Consider the following 18,052-nt stretch of genomic DNA (forward strand, 5'->3'; position numbering starts at 1 on the left):
CCGTCAGGTATAACTCTCCACATCGGGTGACAGCCCCTCCCACTTTTCCCAGAACTGTCTCAGTGTTAGCACTGAAAGTCTTGCACCAGGAGAAGGCCTTCGGTTTCAGACAAACGGGGTGGTTGGATGCCCTGTTGATTTTTAAAATAAAAGATACAGATTCGCAGTTCCAGAATAGAGTAATTACTGTAAAACACAAGTATTACTGAGGTTTAAACAGGAATGTAAATTACACATGGCTATTGATGCTCTGAAGGAGGGTCTTGGTATATGTACATATGGCTTATTTAAGTAGCAGGAGACCCCCCAGACCCCGGCCCCTTGCAGGTAAAAGTGGCAATAACCAGTGCCTTAAGTAACGCTGTGACGTTTCCCTCCTGTGCAGACTCACCGGCTCCAGCGTCCCCGACCTCATCGTGAGCATGAGCAACCAGATGTGGCTGCATCTGCAGTCCGACGACAGCATCGCGTCCCCGGGATTCAAAGCCGTTTACCAAGGTAGGGCCCGAGGACGCGTTTCTGCAGACGGTGCGGGCCGTCCTCCCCCTGGTAAACAGAAGTGAAATCAAAGTCAGAGCAATGTTTAAGAAATTTAAAAATAGGGCTGTATCGTTCCAGTTTCCGTAGTTAAGGTCCATCTTTCAGGTCCATTGCTGCGAAGGAGAATTTTTAACGTTTTGCAGGCCTGGCTTGGCGTCATGTGTTTCATCATGGCATCGACTCGATCGTTAAGACTAAGCACAGAGTGCGATGTATGGGATGTGTGTGCACGTGTGGACCTCGGCGTTTATCCTCCCGGGGGGGAGTCGTGCTCGTGACTTAGGGAGACTCGTTCCGAAGGACGCATGGATGTGAGTGGCATTGATCCGATGAAGCTGGATTACACGCATCCTCGTGCACAGCGGTGTGGGCTCTTTCTGGGGGAGGCGGGGACACTGCTCCGTGCATATGTGGGGAGAAGGACACTCGCTGGAGGAGCGGGGACCGCGGACCGTGGACCGCCGTGGGCAGAGAGCGCTCCTTCGGGGCGGGGCTTCATCTCGGAGGAGCCTGGTCCTGAGAGCAGCCTGCCGGTGGGGGGCAGGCCCGCGCCAGCGGCATGAGCCCAGGGCCCTGCCCCCTGTGCCCCTGTCTCGAGGCCCCCGCCTGGCGCCCCTCCGTGTGCCATCGGGGAGGGCCCCTAGGGAAGCAGGCATCTTCCGCCTTTGCCTATTGATTGGTATTTTGGAATACCTTTTTATTCTGGAAAATTTTAAAATGTAAGCAGAAATAGAAAGAACGGTGTGATGCGCCTGGCATGGCCCGTATGTGCACGTTTCTGCCGGCCGTTCCCACGTCTGGCCACTGACTCAGGCCCCGGCTCGACACGTAGCTGTGAGAGCCGGATGCCCGCCTAGCTGTGAGCCTCGGGGCAGGCCAGCCTCTCCTCGGGCACCCTAGGACACCTTAGGGGACAGCAGTGCTAGGTCCCACTCTGCGACACTCCCAGGCACTTACGGACACATAGCCACAGCGAACTAGGGGTCATTTTACCCAGATCGACGAGGACCTATGGGCGTCTTGAACCGCAGCTGTAGCCACAAGAAGCCTTTCGGCATTGACTATCCTGCAAACACCTGTGGGCTGATAATTATTTTACCAAAGTAACCAGGAAATTGCATTTTTTAACCCACCCAGATACTTTTACTAACATACACACACAAATTCGTTATTGAAAAGAAACCGCATTTATAAACTATAATCTAAGAAAATACACAGTAGGCGTTCAGAATAAAACATAAATGTATGTTTCACATAACTACCTAAATTTTCAAAATTTTAGATACTTTCGATACGTTTCAAAATTCGAAGGAACTAACAAATTATAAAATTCTGTGACACCATAGAAATGCCTATTATTTACGTTATTTTGCTGTAGGAACAGTGTTCAAATGAAAGGAAGAATTCATTTGTAAGGTATTGTCAGAAAAAAAAAATTAGGAAACAGACCTGGAGAAAAAAACGTTTCTAGGCAACACTTCAGCCTTCGGTCCACTCCTGGGCATCTGCCTCCGTAGCATCCGCGCCTCGCCGTCCCTGCGCGCTTTCTCAGTGCCGACAGCTTGGGGAAGCGGCAGCCGTGCCTGGATTTTGTGGGCAGGCGCTGCAGTCGGTCGACGCCCTGCGGATGCCGGCGACGTTGCACCCAGGAGCACTCATTTCGTGTCCCCAGGGCTCTGGGCACGCACGGTCTTTGGCTTCTCCTCTGGAACGGTTTGTAGAATATCTTACTGGTTCTGTCGTGAATTACTGAGCTCATCACGTCTTTGACATGATGGGTGCGTGCACATACAGGTGAAAATGAGGAATGTTCATCCGAAGAGTTGGGATTTTACTTCTCTTCAATTTCATTGTGTGAATTCGAGTGAGGAGACAATATGCTCTTCTTTTCCAAGTGTGTACTGTAGAGCAGGGTCCCTAACCCCCCGGACGTGGACCCGTACCAAAGTGCCCTCTTAGGAACTGGCCGCACAGCAGGAGGGGAGTGGGCGGGCGGGCGGGCGGGCGGGCGAGCGAAGCTTCATCTGTATCTGCAGCCGCTCCCCAGCGCCGGCATCACGCCTCTGCTCCACCTCAGATCCTCAGGCATCAGATTCTCATAGGAGCACCGGCCCCTGGTGCCACAAAGGTCGGGGGCCACTGCTCCAGAGTATCCAGGAGCTGAAGACGTAACAAGAAGGCATTGCACGTCGAGCCCATGAGGCAGATGATGAAGGTGCATCTACCAACCTCAAAACAATAAGCACTTTGGGCGACAGTGTCCTGAGTTAGGTGGGCAAACACATCCTGGCGTGCCTATGCTCTTCCCTGTGGGTTGAAGGGGTCCCAGCCCCACCGTGACAAAGCCCCGTGGTGAGGACAGGGCCTGACATGATGTCCTTATTTGCAGAGTGTGAAAGATGCCTCCTTGCTGGAAACACAGGGAGGGGCGACTTAGTGACTTTTTAAAATAAGGAGCGTGACAGCAAAATATGGTATTTACACCCCAAAGGTTAGGGCTGGAAAGTGCAGATCACGGCTGAGGACATTCTGACATTTGCAGGTTTAGACTTACCCTTACCTGGACTTCCGCGTGACTGTGCAGTTCAGGAAGGCATGCCTCGCACGGGCCCTGCACTTTGCTGCCTCCGCTGGCATCCGAGAGCCCAGTGGAGAGCCAGCACGTGAGGACAGCGGGGCAGGTGGCCGTGAAGGGAGTGAGCAGCATGAAGACACGCGTCCGACCGCGACGGCACGGAGCCTGGGGCGGCGGCGCCTTTCCTGACTCCTGGGCCCAGGAACCGACGACTCTCAGCTGCAGCATCATTATCCCTCCAGGTGTCGTATTTCAGCCTGAACGACCATGGCATCGACTGTAATTACCCGGACTCCACTGAGCGCTCTTCACAGTCTCCACAGTCTCTGCTGCAAAGCCAGGTGTCACGGGGACCTGGATGGCCGTCAGCCCCTGAGACAGTGCCAGTTTAAGGCCGTATATGATCTTTCGGAAAAAAAAAAAAACAACCAAAATTACAAAGATAATTAAAATAGAGAATATGAGATTTGAGGATTTGAAAAATTGAGAGAACATTATGTATCAAAAGAAGACATATGGATATTGAAATTCCCAGAGTGCTACATTAAGCTGGTAGTTGGAGATCAAATAAAACCATCTGTGAAGGTGATCGTCACGTACATGAGTAATTATTTGACTTAAAACATAGTTATTCACTAATTATATTATCAGAAAATTATACATATGTTTTAACTTTCTGGGTTTTGCTATTGCATGATTTTAACTAACCAAAGTGTAACAGTTAAGAACACAGCTCTCCCCACCCCCACCCCCGCCCCGTCCCCGGTTAGCTGTGTAACTTCGGGGAGTTATTTAAACTTTGTATGTCAGACTCCTCATTGAAAAAACAAAACAAAAAAAAGATGGGCAAATAACGACAGCCGCATCGAGTCTGTCCTGACACTCTGAGGACTGGGCCCGTCGGCAGCCCATGGTGCACAGTGAGACATGCTGGCTAATATTCGCATGCACACTTTTAATTTTGAGATTTTTCTACAGGTGAGATTTATTTCACTATACAAATATTAGTGCTCCTAGTAAACTGCATAAGACCAGCAGCACCCCCCTGCCCCGTGCCCCTTCCGACTCGGCCGGGTGGCATCTCCAAAAGCAGTGGCTTGCAGCGGCCCCTCGCGTGTCCTTCTAGAATTTCCAGCGCGTGTACCGTCAGACCCGAAGTCACGGTGTCTCAGCTCAGTGCGCCTCACCTTATTTTAAAACCCGTTTGAGTTTCTTTCAGAGGCTCCATCCTAACAAAGCAGCAGTAATTTAATCTGGGTCCTGACTGGGGGGCCCACAGCCCCCTCACCTGCCTACCCCTCCCAGCTCACGCAGAGGCGGAGACTTCCCTGAGTGTCGTTAGGGGTACACCTCCTTTAGGGTGTCCTTGCGGCTCCGGATCACACTTCTTGCCCGGAGACATCCACGGTGTCTGCCGGTCCCTCCCAGGAGCTCCCGCGTGACCTCTGCTGGCAGCCTCCCGGCCCGGGCACATGCAGCGGTGCTGAGGGGACGTGGCCGGGAGAGACAAGGCCTGGGGCCGGCACCGCCCCCATGGACCTTATCATGCAGCGTCCGCGTCCTGGGTCCGCCAAGTCCTCACTGCTGTCCCCTACTCCGACCTGGGGAGATGCTCACCTCTCTGCTCCCACAGGAGGCCCCCACAGCACATTCTGTTAACTCATCTCTGGAAGAAGGCTTCATGTTACAGCCACTGGGGGAGGAAGCCTGGGGGTCCTCCTGGGAATCACAGGGTGGAGTGGGGGAGCAGGGAGCAACTCAGAGACAAAGTACCCGTGAGTCAGGAGCACAGGAAGCAGGCTAACGTCAGTGAGCCATCTTGTTAGACTCGCGTTGGTATATGTGTGCGTACGTGTTTACACGTGTTCATATACATTGTATTTTATGTACACATATACACGTGTTTGTGTATATATACGCACACACATGCACACATGTACGTGGGGGAATGCTAACTGATTATTTGGCGTAAGAAAATTATTGAAAAATCATGTGAAGTTTAAAAAATGACAAGTCTTTAAGGACATAGGTATTTGAGAAACTGATGGGAGAGAGGTAAGATTTGTTTAAAACCTTCTATGCGCACAAATATTTAATTCAAAATCTATTCAAAACCTAAAAGGTAAAAAACATGATATAAGTAATTATAAAAACCTATATAAAGCAATCTTATCTGACTATGAGCCAGACTGTATAAAATATGCTACATATATATATATAATTACTATGTATTACTATATTATATATATATATGATATGAACATTTGTAATTTATAAATACATAAATCACCTGCATACATAATTCACGTGTATACTAAGTATCACCGTGTATGTAAGCTAATATAAGTTTAGTGCATAGTTTTTACATTTTATATTTTAAAATTCCTAGCATAAATTTCAAAAGTAACTACTGAGGGTCAAAAACATTGGTTTTTGTAAATGAGTCTTAACAATAATACAGCAGAATTCTTGTTAAAATATTGTATCAGTGTAATAGAACCTGAGTATATACATTTAAAACAAAACATTATTATATGTCACAGCAGATTGTTTTTATTCACTAGAAAATAAAGGAAAAACACTAACTGTCAACTCAGGAGGGGCCCTCGTGACCACCATCACGTCGGACACTGCGGAGGGCTGACCAGAGGCCTCGTGCCTGGGCGTCGGCACAGACGGTCACGGGTTTGTATCGTCGGGGGCACCGCGTTTTTATGGCATCACCGTGGTGTACCTAAGTGAGTTAACACTGGATCGTTTTGGTCACAGAATAATGCTCAGACTTCGCCACACATGTCGATGAACTGCATTGTCAGAAATCGTGTGGGATGCAGTTCGCGGGGGGTAAATTAAAAAGAAAAAAGGCCCCCGTGAGGCACTGCTGCCTGGAGAGACGGGACCAGCTCAGGCTCGCGGGAAGAGTTGCTTCAGCGTGACGACTCCAAGCCGGATGCAGCGCCCACCAGCTGTGGCCGGGGACGCACCAGCGACGCGGGGTGAGCAGCGCTCGGGCGCGGCGAGCCGGAAGCAAGGCCTCTGCACCTGTGAGGCGCGGGCGCGTGACGCCACGCAGAGTCGATGCACACGCAGAGTCGATGCACACGCAGTCAATGCACACGCAGAGTCGATGCACACGCAGAGGGACCTGCGCGTGGTTCAGACGGCATCTCGCCAGCCCCGAAGAGACGGCGTCAGCGACATGTGACTTTTGAGGTGCGTGTGATGATTGATGCTACGGGTGAACTTGACTGGGCATCGTGGACTGCGGCCGCACGGCGACGGGTTGGTGGTCACAGGCGTCCCCGCGGGGACAGAACGGCTCCGCAGATGAGCCACTTCTAAAGCCGGTGGCCTCTGGGTTCATTCCATAGTTCAGGGATTTAACCCCCAAAGGCAAAACTTGGCGTTAGCACGGCATTGTCCAGACAGCGACAGCCATGTGGAGCTGTCAGAAGAGAGAGAGCTTAAAGCGGGGCGCGGGGGACCCTTTGGACTGCGAAGTTCCCTTCACAGAGCTCGGCCAAAGGACGCGTGTCCTCCGAGAGACAGGAACAAGGCAGTGTGTGAAAAAGCCGACGGCACAGTTGGAAAACATGCTGTCTTAGCTAAAAGATGTCTGTTTCCAACCGACGTTTTAGAAACTTCTTCATCAGGCAGCCTTCCCAAAGTTTACCAAGATTCCTAGTGCAGGTGACTACAAAAATAAATCCGCGTAGTAACTCTGGGTGCACATTTGCTCAGCTTTGTTTAATGAGATTAAAAAATTATATAAACTCCGTTATAATAGAGAAGTCATGATTATAAAAAATAACTGTTCCGATAATTTGTTTAGACATTTTAGCTTAAGCCACTTAACAGCCAAACGTATTCATCCTTGAGTGTCGGAGGCTGGGATCGTCCGGTCGTGCGTGTTTGCTGCTGCCGATGCTCCCTCCTGATAAGCTACAAGCTGACCTAGCCAGTGCCGGTGTCCCACCTGGAGAACGGTAGGGTTAGCATACCCATCACTGAAACAAAACGCAAACAGACGCACGCTACGGCAAAGCCGAAAGCATCTTCAGTTGCAGATAATTACTCATTTTTTGTTGAGCGGGTTGAAGAATTTGCATCAGGGTAAGCTCAGACGGGCCCAGCTCTGAGAAAAATGTTACGTATCAGGAGCACCACTTACTGCAAATTTCTGTTTCCTCCTGAGCTGCAGTTCGTGAGTGAATTATAAATAACACCTCCACTTAAGAGCGTGAGGTGAGCCATCATCAAATGTGTGAGCCCGGGTGAGCAAGGGGAGCAGGCAGTGCCGAGCTGGGGACATTGAATTCTGGGGTAGAAACGTGACATTTCAGTTGTAGGGTTGGTGCATACGAGTCGCATCTTCACACTGATCACCCGTTCAGTTTCGGTCTCGGATAAAGCGGGGTGAGAGGTGAGGGGCGTCACGTGGGCTTGCGAGAGGCAGGAGACGGTGGCGGCACCGTGTGGGGTCGGGGTCCTGTCTGCGTGTCCGTCCTGGGCAGTGGCGGAGGCGCCGTGAGTTGTGCTTTTCGACGATGAAAGCGGTCGCGTCATCGTTGTCGCGGGCGACGTGGACCTCTAGCTTGCATTTTTAGCTTCGTACGTGAAATTTCTGGGTTTTTTTCTGGTCATATTCGCTGTCTCCCTGCTTTTCCGTGTGTGTGAGCGTTCGAATGGGACCGCTTTCTCTGGCATCTTCGCTTGGATTCTGGAGTCAGATACTACGCTGTCCACTTGCGCTTAAAGGCTTTTGACCTTTGTTCTTTGGCTTCATCCCCAGGCTTCACTGCCCCGTCCACGTCCCACCTTCTTTGGAATTTGTGGTGAGCGCAGCAGAGGCGCGTCCTTGCGGGATACTAAACGCCGTCCGTTTAGAAATGGGTCGCCTTCTGCATGACGGATTTCCGTTACGAATGGGACCCCTGCCCCCTCTAAGTGCACCTGCATTTCTTTAAATCTTCACACCTTCACTCATCCCGTAAGCCTGGGGGGTCCGCTCATCACCTGCGCTTCTCTGTCACTCAGCTCGATGCGTTTTTAACCTTAGTGTGTAAACTCGATGTTTTGCTGCTGCCTTTCTGTGGGGAAGAGGGAGCGCGGAAACGAGGTCAGTGCCATGTTGGATGCATAAAGAGAGGAAGCAGGGCGGACGCCAGCCTGCGCCGCACTGCGGTGGGCGAGGTGTGGCAGAGTGGCAGGACCCCGGGGACAGGCCGGCGCAGCCCGCAGAGCGTCAGCCAAGGGACCCGGGCTTGAGATTTAGTTTCTCTCCAGTTTGCTCTGAAATTCTCTGGCCTTTCTGGCTTCATCTCTGACGGCAGGTGGGAACAGTCACCTGCAGGCTCTTTGCCCAGCTCTGGAAAAGATAGTAATCCAGGTCCTATGGATATTTGGTTTCGATGGGAAGCTGATTCTAGGACTGATTGGCAAGCAGGTCACTTCCTTCGTAAGGAAGACCCTCCGCTGGAGATATTTCAGCGCCGGCGTAGAAATACAGAAAGCACGTAGGTTCACAACGTGGCAGGAAACGATTCGGGGACGTGGAGTGGAGAAGCAGCGAAGAGCATGTGACAGCTTTCCGCCCAGATCCTGACACGCCGAGCCTGCCCTAAGCGTGTGTGCAGCCACGTGCTCGGGGGTAGGAGGACACTTGTCTGAGGGTCGTGGCTTTGGTCGGTCCTGAAGCCCGACGGGCCCTGGAGTGGGTAAGGCACATCTTCTCAGCAGAGGGGGCGGCAGGCCGAGGGCCGGATGCCATAGTCAGCGTCTGTCGTTGGAGTAAAGGCTGGCGTGTGGGACAGGAAATGAGAATGTCAGTGAATCGAATCGTTTTCTGAGTGCCGTAGACTCACGAGGGAAGCCGAGGCCCCTGAAGCCTGCGTGCTGGCGAGCTGGCCCGGCCGCCGACTTTCTCTCTTCCGTTGGCGAGGTTGTGGCGTTCGTCCCAGGCCACAGACACCGGGGTTTCGTAAAGTTCCGAGCATTGAGAAGAATGCGAAAGTTCACGACGGACGGTTAAAACGCCGTCTGCTCCGTTCTCCCGCGGATCATTCTGTTTATTTCCTTTTTGCTACAGAGAACAGACAGAACGGGGCAGGGCGGATTCGCTCCTCCGGCGTGTGCGCTTAGACGCCGGAGGAGCTCGGGGCTGTCTGTGACGTGGGCAAAGACAATCCGGTCTGTGTGACAGCTTCACACAGGAGTATGAGAATGGGAGAACGGGGGAAATGAGAATATGTAGAGTTTTGCTGATTAGAAATAAAATGTCTTAAAAGAAAAAAAATACTGAATTCAGTCTCTCAAGTATTTTTCAACATTTAAATGCAGCTTCTCTCTAAACTTCAGATTTATGCCATTTTAAGGCAAATGTTTTAGGACACTTTTTTATTCAGATGTCTTAAAGCAGTCACAGGGAGTGATTGTGTTGCAAGGGTTTGGACGCTGCCTGTGCCGGGCTGACCTTGAGTGTGGTCAGCAAACTTCTCCGTGATTGTCACTTTGAGTAGGTTCCTGCACCATCCTCCAGACGCTGGTCGGGTTCCGGCTTACGTACAGCTGCTCACTTAGGGTTAGGGTCAGGGTTGCTGTCACCTTGCTTCCTGCACGCTCCGTTTGGCAGAGGGCCTTTTCGCATGGCGTTAGTTAAGCCTGAGTGACCTTTCCAGCCTAAGCGCGAATTGACGGGGTTAGTGACTTTTGTGTAAAACATCTGCGTGGAACCTCCGTAAGGACTGGCAGGGGGCACACTGAGGGGTCTCTGCTGGCCAGAACACCAGCTGCCGGGGGCCCCGAAGGCCATGGCTGGCCCCACCGGGTCCCCCGACCCCTGGGAGCCCGACTCAGGCCGCCACTTGGCCTGCAGCCCTTTGGCTTGGCACACGTGGACTCAGCCACCCCGCACTTCACAAGTCAGATCTGAGGCTCCCCCAAGCCCTGCATCTCAGGGGAGTCGTCTTGGTTAATAAGACGAGAACGTCTGCTTCCCCCTCCATAGACATGTTCCCCTTCCCACGCCCTTCCTTCCTCCTCCGGCCTCAGGGGAAGGCGGGCGGAGCCCGCGTCCAGGAGAGGGTCCGGTCAGCCTTTTGAAAGATGGCGCCAAAAACAGACACCAAAATGCTTTTCATGTTTTCTTCTGTCCTCACGATTGACCTTATTTTCTGTCAATCTGGTTTTGTTTTAACTCTATGTCTGCTGTTAACAAAGAAAGCTCTTTGCTTGCTGTTGAGAGACAAACGCCTAAGCAGCTCTGGGAGCCCCGAAGGCCATCGCTGCCTCCCAGGCCCTCAGCAACGCTTTCTTTTCTCGTGGCTTCATTCTCAGAGGGTCTCTGTACGTGACCCGCCCCCTCCGCCCCCCAAAAAAGAAGAAAGAAAGAAAAAAGAAGAAATGTCTCTTAGCTTCTCCCCTGAGCTTATATTCTTACAGTACACGGTCTCAGGAAGGCATGACTGAGGAAAATGTCTGCAGCATCCGTCTCCGTCCTCAGTGGCCGAGAGGTCCTGCCCGGCTATGTCCCCACCGTCGCCTGCTGGGTCTGATTGGCCACTGTAAGTCACCGGTCACCGCAGAGGCCGGGCTGGGAGGGAGTGCTGCCTGGTCGCCGGCACCACTCAAGTCACGGAGCAGGAACGTGGAGCAGCTTCCAAAGGAGAGCGCGAGCCGCAGGGCAGAGGACAGACCGGTCAGACAGGCCAAGGCCCCGCCGCTCGTCCCCGAGCCTCCGCCGGGCGTGGGCTCCGCGGTCCTCCCACGAGCAACGTGCGCCCCTCCCGTTCCGCAAAGCTACGAGCATCTGCCGGACACGGGTCCCCGAGCCCTGAGTAACAGGGACACGGACCCGCGATGCTGCCAGGCTCCCACTCCGTCCCCGACTGCCACCCGACGGAGCTCAGCCGGCTTCTCGAAGACGGTCTCCTCGTCGTCCTTTTGTGCATTGCATTTCCCCTTCACGGGACTCGGCCGTTTATCTTCACTGACAAAATCAGCATTTTTATTTCATTAAAATATTCAGTGGTATTGAAATCGCGTCGTGAGAAAAATGCGCGTCTGTTTTCCTCTCGTGTGTTTGGCAGACACGGGGCACGGGGCGCCCCGTTTTCCTGCTGCGCTGAGACCCCCCATCTCTCCTCAGACCCCGAGTGCTTCGATCGTGTCTGTCGCTCTTCTGACGTTTTCTAAATCCTCTCAGTGACGAGGTGCTCCAAGTACAGCGGCGGATGCCGTGCGGCATTTTGATGTCATCGAGAATTTCCTGCTTCCCGAATGAGTTCACGTTTCACCATTTTTTTTTTTTTTTGACTCTTGCCCTCCGCGGCTCTTTGGTTCGCAAGGCGTTGCGTGCAGACGGCCGCTGGCCGCACCCGGCCTTCCCCGCGCCAGGCCGTGCTCAGGTGCTCCACGTGCTCCACGTGCTCCACGAGCTGGAAGACGGTGCGCTGAGGCTGTCAGCTAGAGTTCAGAGCAGAAAACCTGAGCACGGCACGCGTTTCTATTTCTAGCGTATTCTATCTCCTAGACGTCAGCATGCCGAAGTCTAGATTATCTCAGCATACGTAGTTTTGTCCATATGATACTCAAAAAAATACGTTCAAAAAGTAGCATATTTTCCTCTTTTTCCGCCCTTCCTTCCTTCCGGCCTTCCTTCTTTCCTCTCTTTCTTTACTTTCTGCAAGATCCTTTTTTCACCTGCTAACTAGACTTTCTAAACAGCTTTTGTTTTGTGTGCGCTGCCTGGGGCCTCCACCAGAGCAGTCTGTTCGTCTGTGGAGTTTAAGTTGTGACTAACGGCATATTATCCCAGGCTTTGCTTTTAGATGCCGGCGTGGCCCTGAGCTAATCACGAATCATCTGCTCGTCGGTTTCATTATCTGTGAAGTGAGGACCAGGATAACTGGGGTTTTGTATGGATAAACTGCATAAGTACATGCAAAAGCTCATTAAAGTCTATAAAAGGGTGCTCAGTCGGAAGCGGTAATTACATCGTGTGTTTTACAAACAGTCTAGATAAATCTGCAGCTTACCTGAAGGGGTGTTCTCTAGAAAGAAAAGGAAACTCGTTTTATAGTGGCTCGTGCATGCGATGTAGGTGTGGTTTTGGCTTCGGAAACCCTCTCTCTGGAAAGCCGGGTCCCGGCCCTTCCCCCTCCCGCCCTCCCCGAAGGCCGGCGGCCGAGGCCGTTTCCTTCCTGCAGTCGATTCCTTCACGATCAACTTCAAATTAGTTTTCAGCCCGTTTCAACTTTAATGTGATCCTTCCAAACTCTTCACTTTCTCGTCAAAAATGTCACGATCGCCGCAGGCCTGGGGCGGCGTCTGTGACTCCCCGTGACACTCCGTTCCCCCCCGGTGGGCTCAGGACGAGCCGCCCGTTCGCTGTCCCTCTGCGCACACTCTCCCGCGGCCGAAACGGCGCATCCGAATGTCACGCTTTTGCTTTTTCTGTCGCCGGAGAAGTGGAGCTCTGTGTTTTTCAAGGATATCACCCCTCTGTTGCCGGTGGTGTCTCTTTTTTTCTGTCTTTCCTTAGAGTCTTATCCTTTTACTATTGTATTGTTTTGGTCTTATTCTTGCTGATTTTATTAAAACAAATCAGAGACCGTCACCAGCCACGTGGTCTGGTTTCTCCTGTTCTCACCCCGACAATGGATGTCCACCTCGGTGACTGCACCTGTCCCCCTGCTGGCTCCCCCTGCTCCAGGCTTTCTCCCTCATCCTCTGCGGGGCACAGATTCACACCCTCACTCTCCTGAGGTCTCTGCTCCGTTAAAAAAAAAAAAAGTGTGTCAGAACGTCGCGGCCGTGGCCGTCGGAGCCGTAGGAACTTGGCTTCTGCTTCGGGCTGTGAGCTTGAGTTAATCTCAGCTTTAATTTACTTCTTTGTTCTGAACTGTCTGTCAAATAAGCATCAATAAATCTACCCTGTAGACGTTTCATGAGACTAAGTAAGATGATGATATACATGCGCACGTGGACACGTGACAGTCTCCAGAATGTAATAGCTGCTCACATGCATCTGCGCCCTTCCTGCGGGGTCGTTAGAGAAAGCGCGTCTTCGTCCAGGGAGACCCACGCTCGCTGCCCGCGTGGTTCTGTTCTCCGTCATTGTGACGTGCCGTTAAGTACTAAAATTATCATTAAAAACGCATTGCTGTGTGATAGCGATGGGTCGATGCTATGGAAAGTATCTTTAACATGTACTTTTATCCCGTCTTATTTTTTTATTCTGGCAATTTATTCGTAGAAGGAAGAGAGTCAGTCGACCCACCGAGTCTGCCCCAGAGCGCGTTTTGCTGACTCGGTTCCTGTGGGGCTTAAGAATGTCGCTCCGCCCTCTGCCCAGCCCCTCCCTCTCCCTTCTGGCTTCTCCTCTCTCTTCGGTTCCCTCCGTCTGCACAGCACCCCACAGTGTGGATGGACGGGCCACGGTTTATTTCATCCGTCTTCCAACCTATCGAAGGGTCGTTTCTAGTTTCTAGTCTTTTGCTTTAAAAATAACCTGGCAAGATAACCTTGTGAATTTATCTTTTCACATATTTTTTTAAGCAAGAGATATGCAGAAAATACTTCTCTCTAGTATATACCCAAGTTAGTTTTTTTCATAAAGCATCACAGGCATAAATATAATGCTTGATTTCTATTTTTTAAATTGTCACACAAACACAATTCATTACGATTATAATTTTAAACAAATATTTTGATTCAAAATGGAAAATAGCCATTTTAGTAATTAAAAATAATAAAAACATGTTTAAAAAAGTTAAAATCAATGCTACACAATTTCCTCCAGATAATAAAAGAACACTTGGCAATTAATTATGGAGCCACATTACTATGATGTCAGACTAGACAAAGACATTACAGAAAAGAAAATGACAGACTAGTATCCCTCATGAATATAGATACAGAGGTCCTTAACAAAATATTAGCAAATAGAACTAAAATACACATATGTATGTGTGTGCGGATATATCTATATGTCTACATATAGATATATAGATTTGTAAACCATGACCAGATATAGTTTTATTTTTCCAGGGGTGAAAGACCAATTTAATATTTGAAAGTCAATTAATATAATACATCATATTAACAGGATAAAAAGAAAAAGCACATGATTATATCAATTGCTATAGAAAAAGCATTTGACAAAATGCACCCAACACCTGTACTAGGTTTTTGAGGAAACCGGCCTCCCCAGAGTCGGTGGCTTACAACAGCAGAAATGCATTCTTTGTCTTCTGCGGGCCAAGCGGCCCTCCCTCCCGGACCTCGGGCAGAAGCGTCCTTGTCCCTTCCCGCCCCTGGACTTGCCCCGGTGTGCCTGGCCTCACGGCTCCATCCCTTCAATAGCTGCCTGTGTTTTTCTCAGGACACTGAGCAGTGGGTTTAGGGTCCACCCAGATGACGTGTAGTAATCACCTCACCTCAAGACCTTTAACCGAATTACATCTACAATGACTCTTTTTCCAAATAAATTCACATTACGGTTTCCTTAGGATGAGGAGGTGGATGTATATTTGAGGGGACCCCTATTCAACCAGCTACAGCACCCATCCATGATAAAAATCCTCAGGAAAAAAATAGGAATAGAGAAGACTTTGCTCAATTTGATAAAGAGCATCTACTGAAAACACCTACGGGTAACACTGGAACCTAAGCTTTCAGGACAGGGAGTCTCCCCTAAGACTGGTACCAAGGCGGGGTGCCCGCTCCCCCCACTCTCACTCTGCATGGCCCTGGAAGTGCTAGCCGTTTCAAAAAGGCAAGAAAAGAAATAGCCATATCTATTAGAAAGCTAGAAGTACAACCAGGTAATATGTTTGTCCATGGAGAATGTTCTAAGGAATTCACAGAAAAACTTATAGAACCAATAGGCCAGTTTGGTGAATTGTAGGATACAAGATGAGCATTAAAAAAATCCATTGTATGTCTATGGAATTCAATAAATATTAAAAAATTCAATAAATATTCAAAACCCAAAATAAAAAATTTAGTACCACTTACAATCACTCAAAACAATGAGTGATTGCCAAAAATGACAAGATCTTGTTGAAAGAAATTTAAGATCAAAGTAAATGGAGAGTATGATGCGCTATATTCATTCATTGGAAGACTGAAACTAAAAATGCCAGTTCTCCTAAAACTGATTGCCAATTGCTATCAAAGTCTCGGCAACATTTTTTTTGGAAAACTAGGTGAGATTACTATCAAATTTATATGAAAAGGCAAAGGAACTAGAATAGCTAAAAGAATTTTAGAAAATGAATAAAATAGGAAAAGCAGCCTGGCCCACGTGAAGACTCACTGTTTGCCTATAGCCATCACGACTGTTTGGTATTGGGGGGCGGGCGGATGCATGGCTCAGCGGGATGGCATGAGGGGCCCAGAAATCACCCATCTGGTTTTTACAAGGCACAAAAGCGGTTCAAAATAGGAAGAATAGTCCTTTTGACAAATGGCACTGGGTCAGTTGGACATAAATACTAAAAAGCAAACAAAAACCTTAATCTATGTCTCTTGCTGTATACCCAACTTAAAGTGGATATGAAAGTTAAATATGAAATGTAAAATTATAGAAGTATTAGAAAAAGATAAGAGAAAGTTTTTATAATTTGGGACTTGGCAAGTTCTTAAACTTGGTACCAAAACATAATCCATAAATGGAAAAAATTGATAAACCTCATCAAAATTAAAAATATTTGCTCTGCGAAAGACTGTATGAAAAAGATAAAAGGCGAGCTATAAACTGTAAGACTTTTAAACCATATATCCGGTAGAGGACTAGAAGTATCTAGAATATATAAAGAGCTTCCAAAACTCAACTCACAAATTAACAAATGGGAAATGATACGAACAGACCTCTCATCTAAGATGATATCACAATGGCAAATAAGCAACATTAGCCATCAGGGAAATGCAAATTCAAACCAAAGTGAGATATTGTTACACACGTATCAGAATGTGTATAATTAAAAAGAGCAATAATGACAACACCAAACACTGTCAAGGACGTGGAGAAACTGGATCTTTCTAACACCTCTGGTCGGAATGTGAAATGGGGCAGGCCCTCTGCAAAACAGTCTGGCGGATGTATGTCCCACAGTAGCATAATATAATAACATAAACGGGAGTGTTTATAGCAGCTTTATTCACAATAGTAAAAATAAGAAACTACCTAGATGTCCTTAAACATGCAAATAATTAAAGAAACTGTGGCCCATCGTACCACGGAGTACTACTCAGCAATGAACAAGGAATCAACCGTTGGTGCTGGGTGAGTCTCCCCAGAGCGGTGCCGACTGAAACAAAGCTGATCCTGAAGGTGACGTGCAATAAGATGCCATTTCTATAACACCGTGGAATGACAGAGCAGATGAGTGGCTGTCAAAGGTGAGGGAGAGGACCTGTGAAGGTCACCAGCCGGCATCCTTGTGCCGAGGGCAGTGGTCTGTATCTTGCCCGTTTCGTCATCAGTATCAAATGGTAAACGTTCCTGTCGGGGAGCTGGATGAAGGGGATGTGGGATCTTTCTGTGTTCTTACAGCTGCATGTGAACCTACAATTCTCTCAAAGTATAAGGTTTAGTTTAAAAAACAATCAAATCCCACAGTAATTCTTTACCAAGTCACAGACCTAGACTAAGTACTCCCACATTTCCGTTGCCCACCTCTGAAACTTTTCGATTTTGTAAGTTCTGCTGAATTTTTATGTGTATATAAAAAAAGCCTTGCGTTACACGGAAAATAAGTTTCAGTTAACTGCATCTAATTGCAGCTAGTAGCAGCTTTGGCAATTTACTCCTTGTTTGTTTACCTTGTACTGTCAGAGGGAAAGCTGAGCGCCGTCGGGAAGATGCAGTTACTGTAGCATCCGTGTAAAGGGCACGACCCCTTCCGAAGCCTAACTGACTCGCGTCGTGGATCCACCGTGCGATCCGGCTGCCTGCTGGGTCCATCTCTTTTCACTGGGGCTCCTCTGAGCGGGCCTAGAAACGGCCACGGTTGATGTAATTTTCCACTGTCCCATTGGAATAAAAGTTTGTTTAACCTTGTTTACAAATTATACAGCCTATCAAATTCAGCCCTAGGAAAAGTCAGAACTGCATAAATCGTCAAAGCGCGTGTCTTATATGAAAGCAGCCTCTACCTCGCCGATGACATTTCCCAAGTGGAGACCGACAGTAATGGCTGAGGCCGCTCGAGGGGGCCCGTCCGTCGTCGGAGGCTTAGCTGGTCTTCAGTAGGTGATGGGATTTGACAAGGGTACATCGCATCAAGTGGGCAACAGATAGGATTTTTATGGGTTTTCCCTTGAACAATATTATGATAGATTCACACAATAGCATTTGACTATTTTTCCCCGCTACCAGGAGCTTCAAGCAGAGAAAATGAGTTTGCCCTTCAGTCTTTGAAGCTTTTTGATGCATGACAACCACAGCTGAGCGATAAGAATTAAGCTCCATACTTTAAATGAGCAATAAGCCAGTTTTTCACGCTGTCTGTCTTAGTGTTTCTGTCTGCTTATCACACTTTTTTCCCTCACTTTTAGCCTCCCAGTATATTTTTGGAGGAGCAATATATAAAGTAACTAATGAAATGATAATTGACATAACCTTCAAATTTCCGTCTTTAATTATCCCTTCGTCATAACATACTAGCATCGTGGAAAAATTCTAAAGCCACTGATAATTTTGTTTAAGAAAAGGAAACACCTATTGGACTTGTTCCTAAAAACGCTTTCTGTCGATGTATTGAGAAAAATATCTTTTACTCAGAAACCGTAAGGCGTCATATGTATATAACTATACAGAGCATCACGTTCGTTGCTTTAAAGACATATCACCCTAATGTCGCTATGATATTTATTATCATCGATAGTAAAACATATAGGAGACATGGAAAAGTAAAAAAAGAAACAGAACAA

The 18,052-nt window shown here is 48.8% G+C and overlaps 1 protein-coding gene across 1 annotated transcript in view; it reads left to right on the forward strand.

Annotated features, from left to right (window-relative positions):
* CSMD1 (CUB and Sushi multiple domains 1) overlaps positions 1-18,052 on the forward strand; it is a 1,293,618-nt gene that overhangs the window by 1,022,738 nt on the left and 252,828 nt on the right. Inside the window, exon 12 of the mRNA XM_039877340.1 lies at positions 386-498. Coding sequence (XP_039733274.1) covers positions 386-498 — 113 coding nt within the window. The remainder of the gene's footprint in view (positions 1-385; positions 499-18,052) is intronic.

The sequence above is a fragment of the Pteropus medius genome, unplaced genomic scaffold (assembly GCF_902729225.1).
Source record: "Pteropus medius unplaced genomic scaffold, Ma_sr-lr_union100, whole genome shotgun sequence".
In the NCBI taxonomy this organism is placed as follows: Eukaryota; Metazoa; Chordata; class Mammalia; order Chiroptera; family Pteropodidae; genus Pteropus; species Pteropus medius.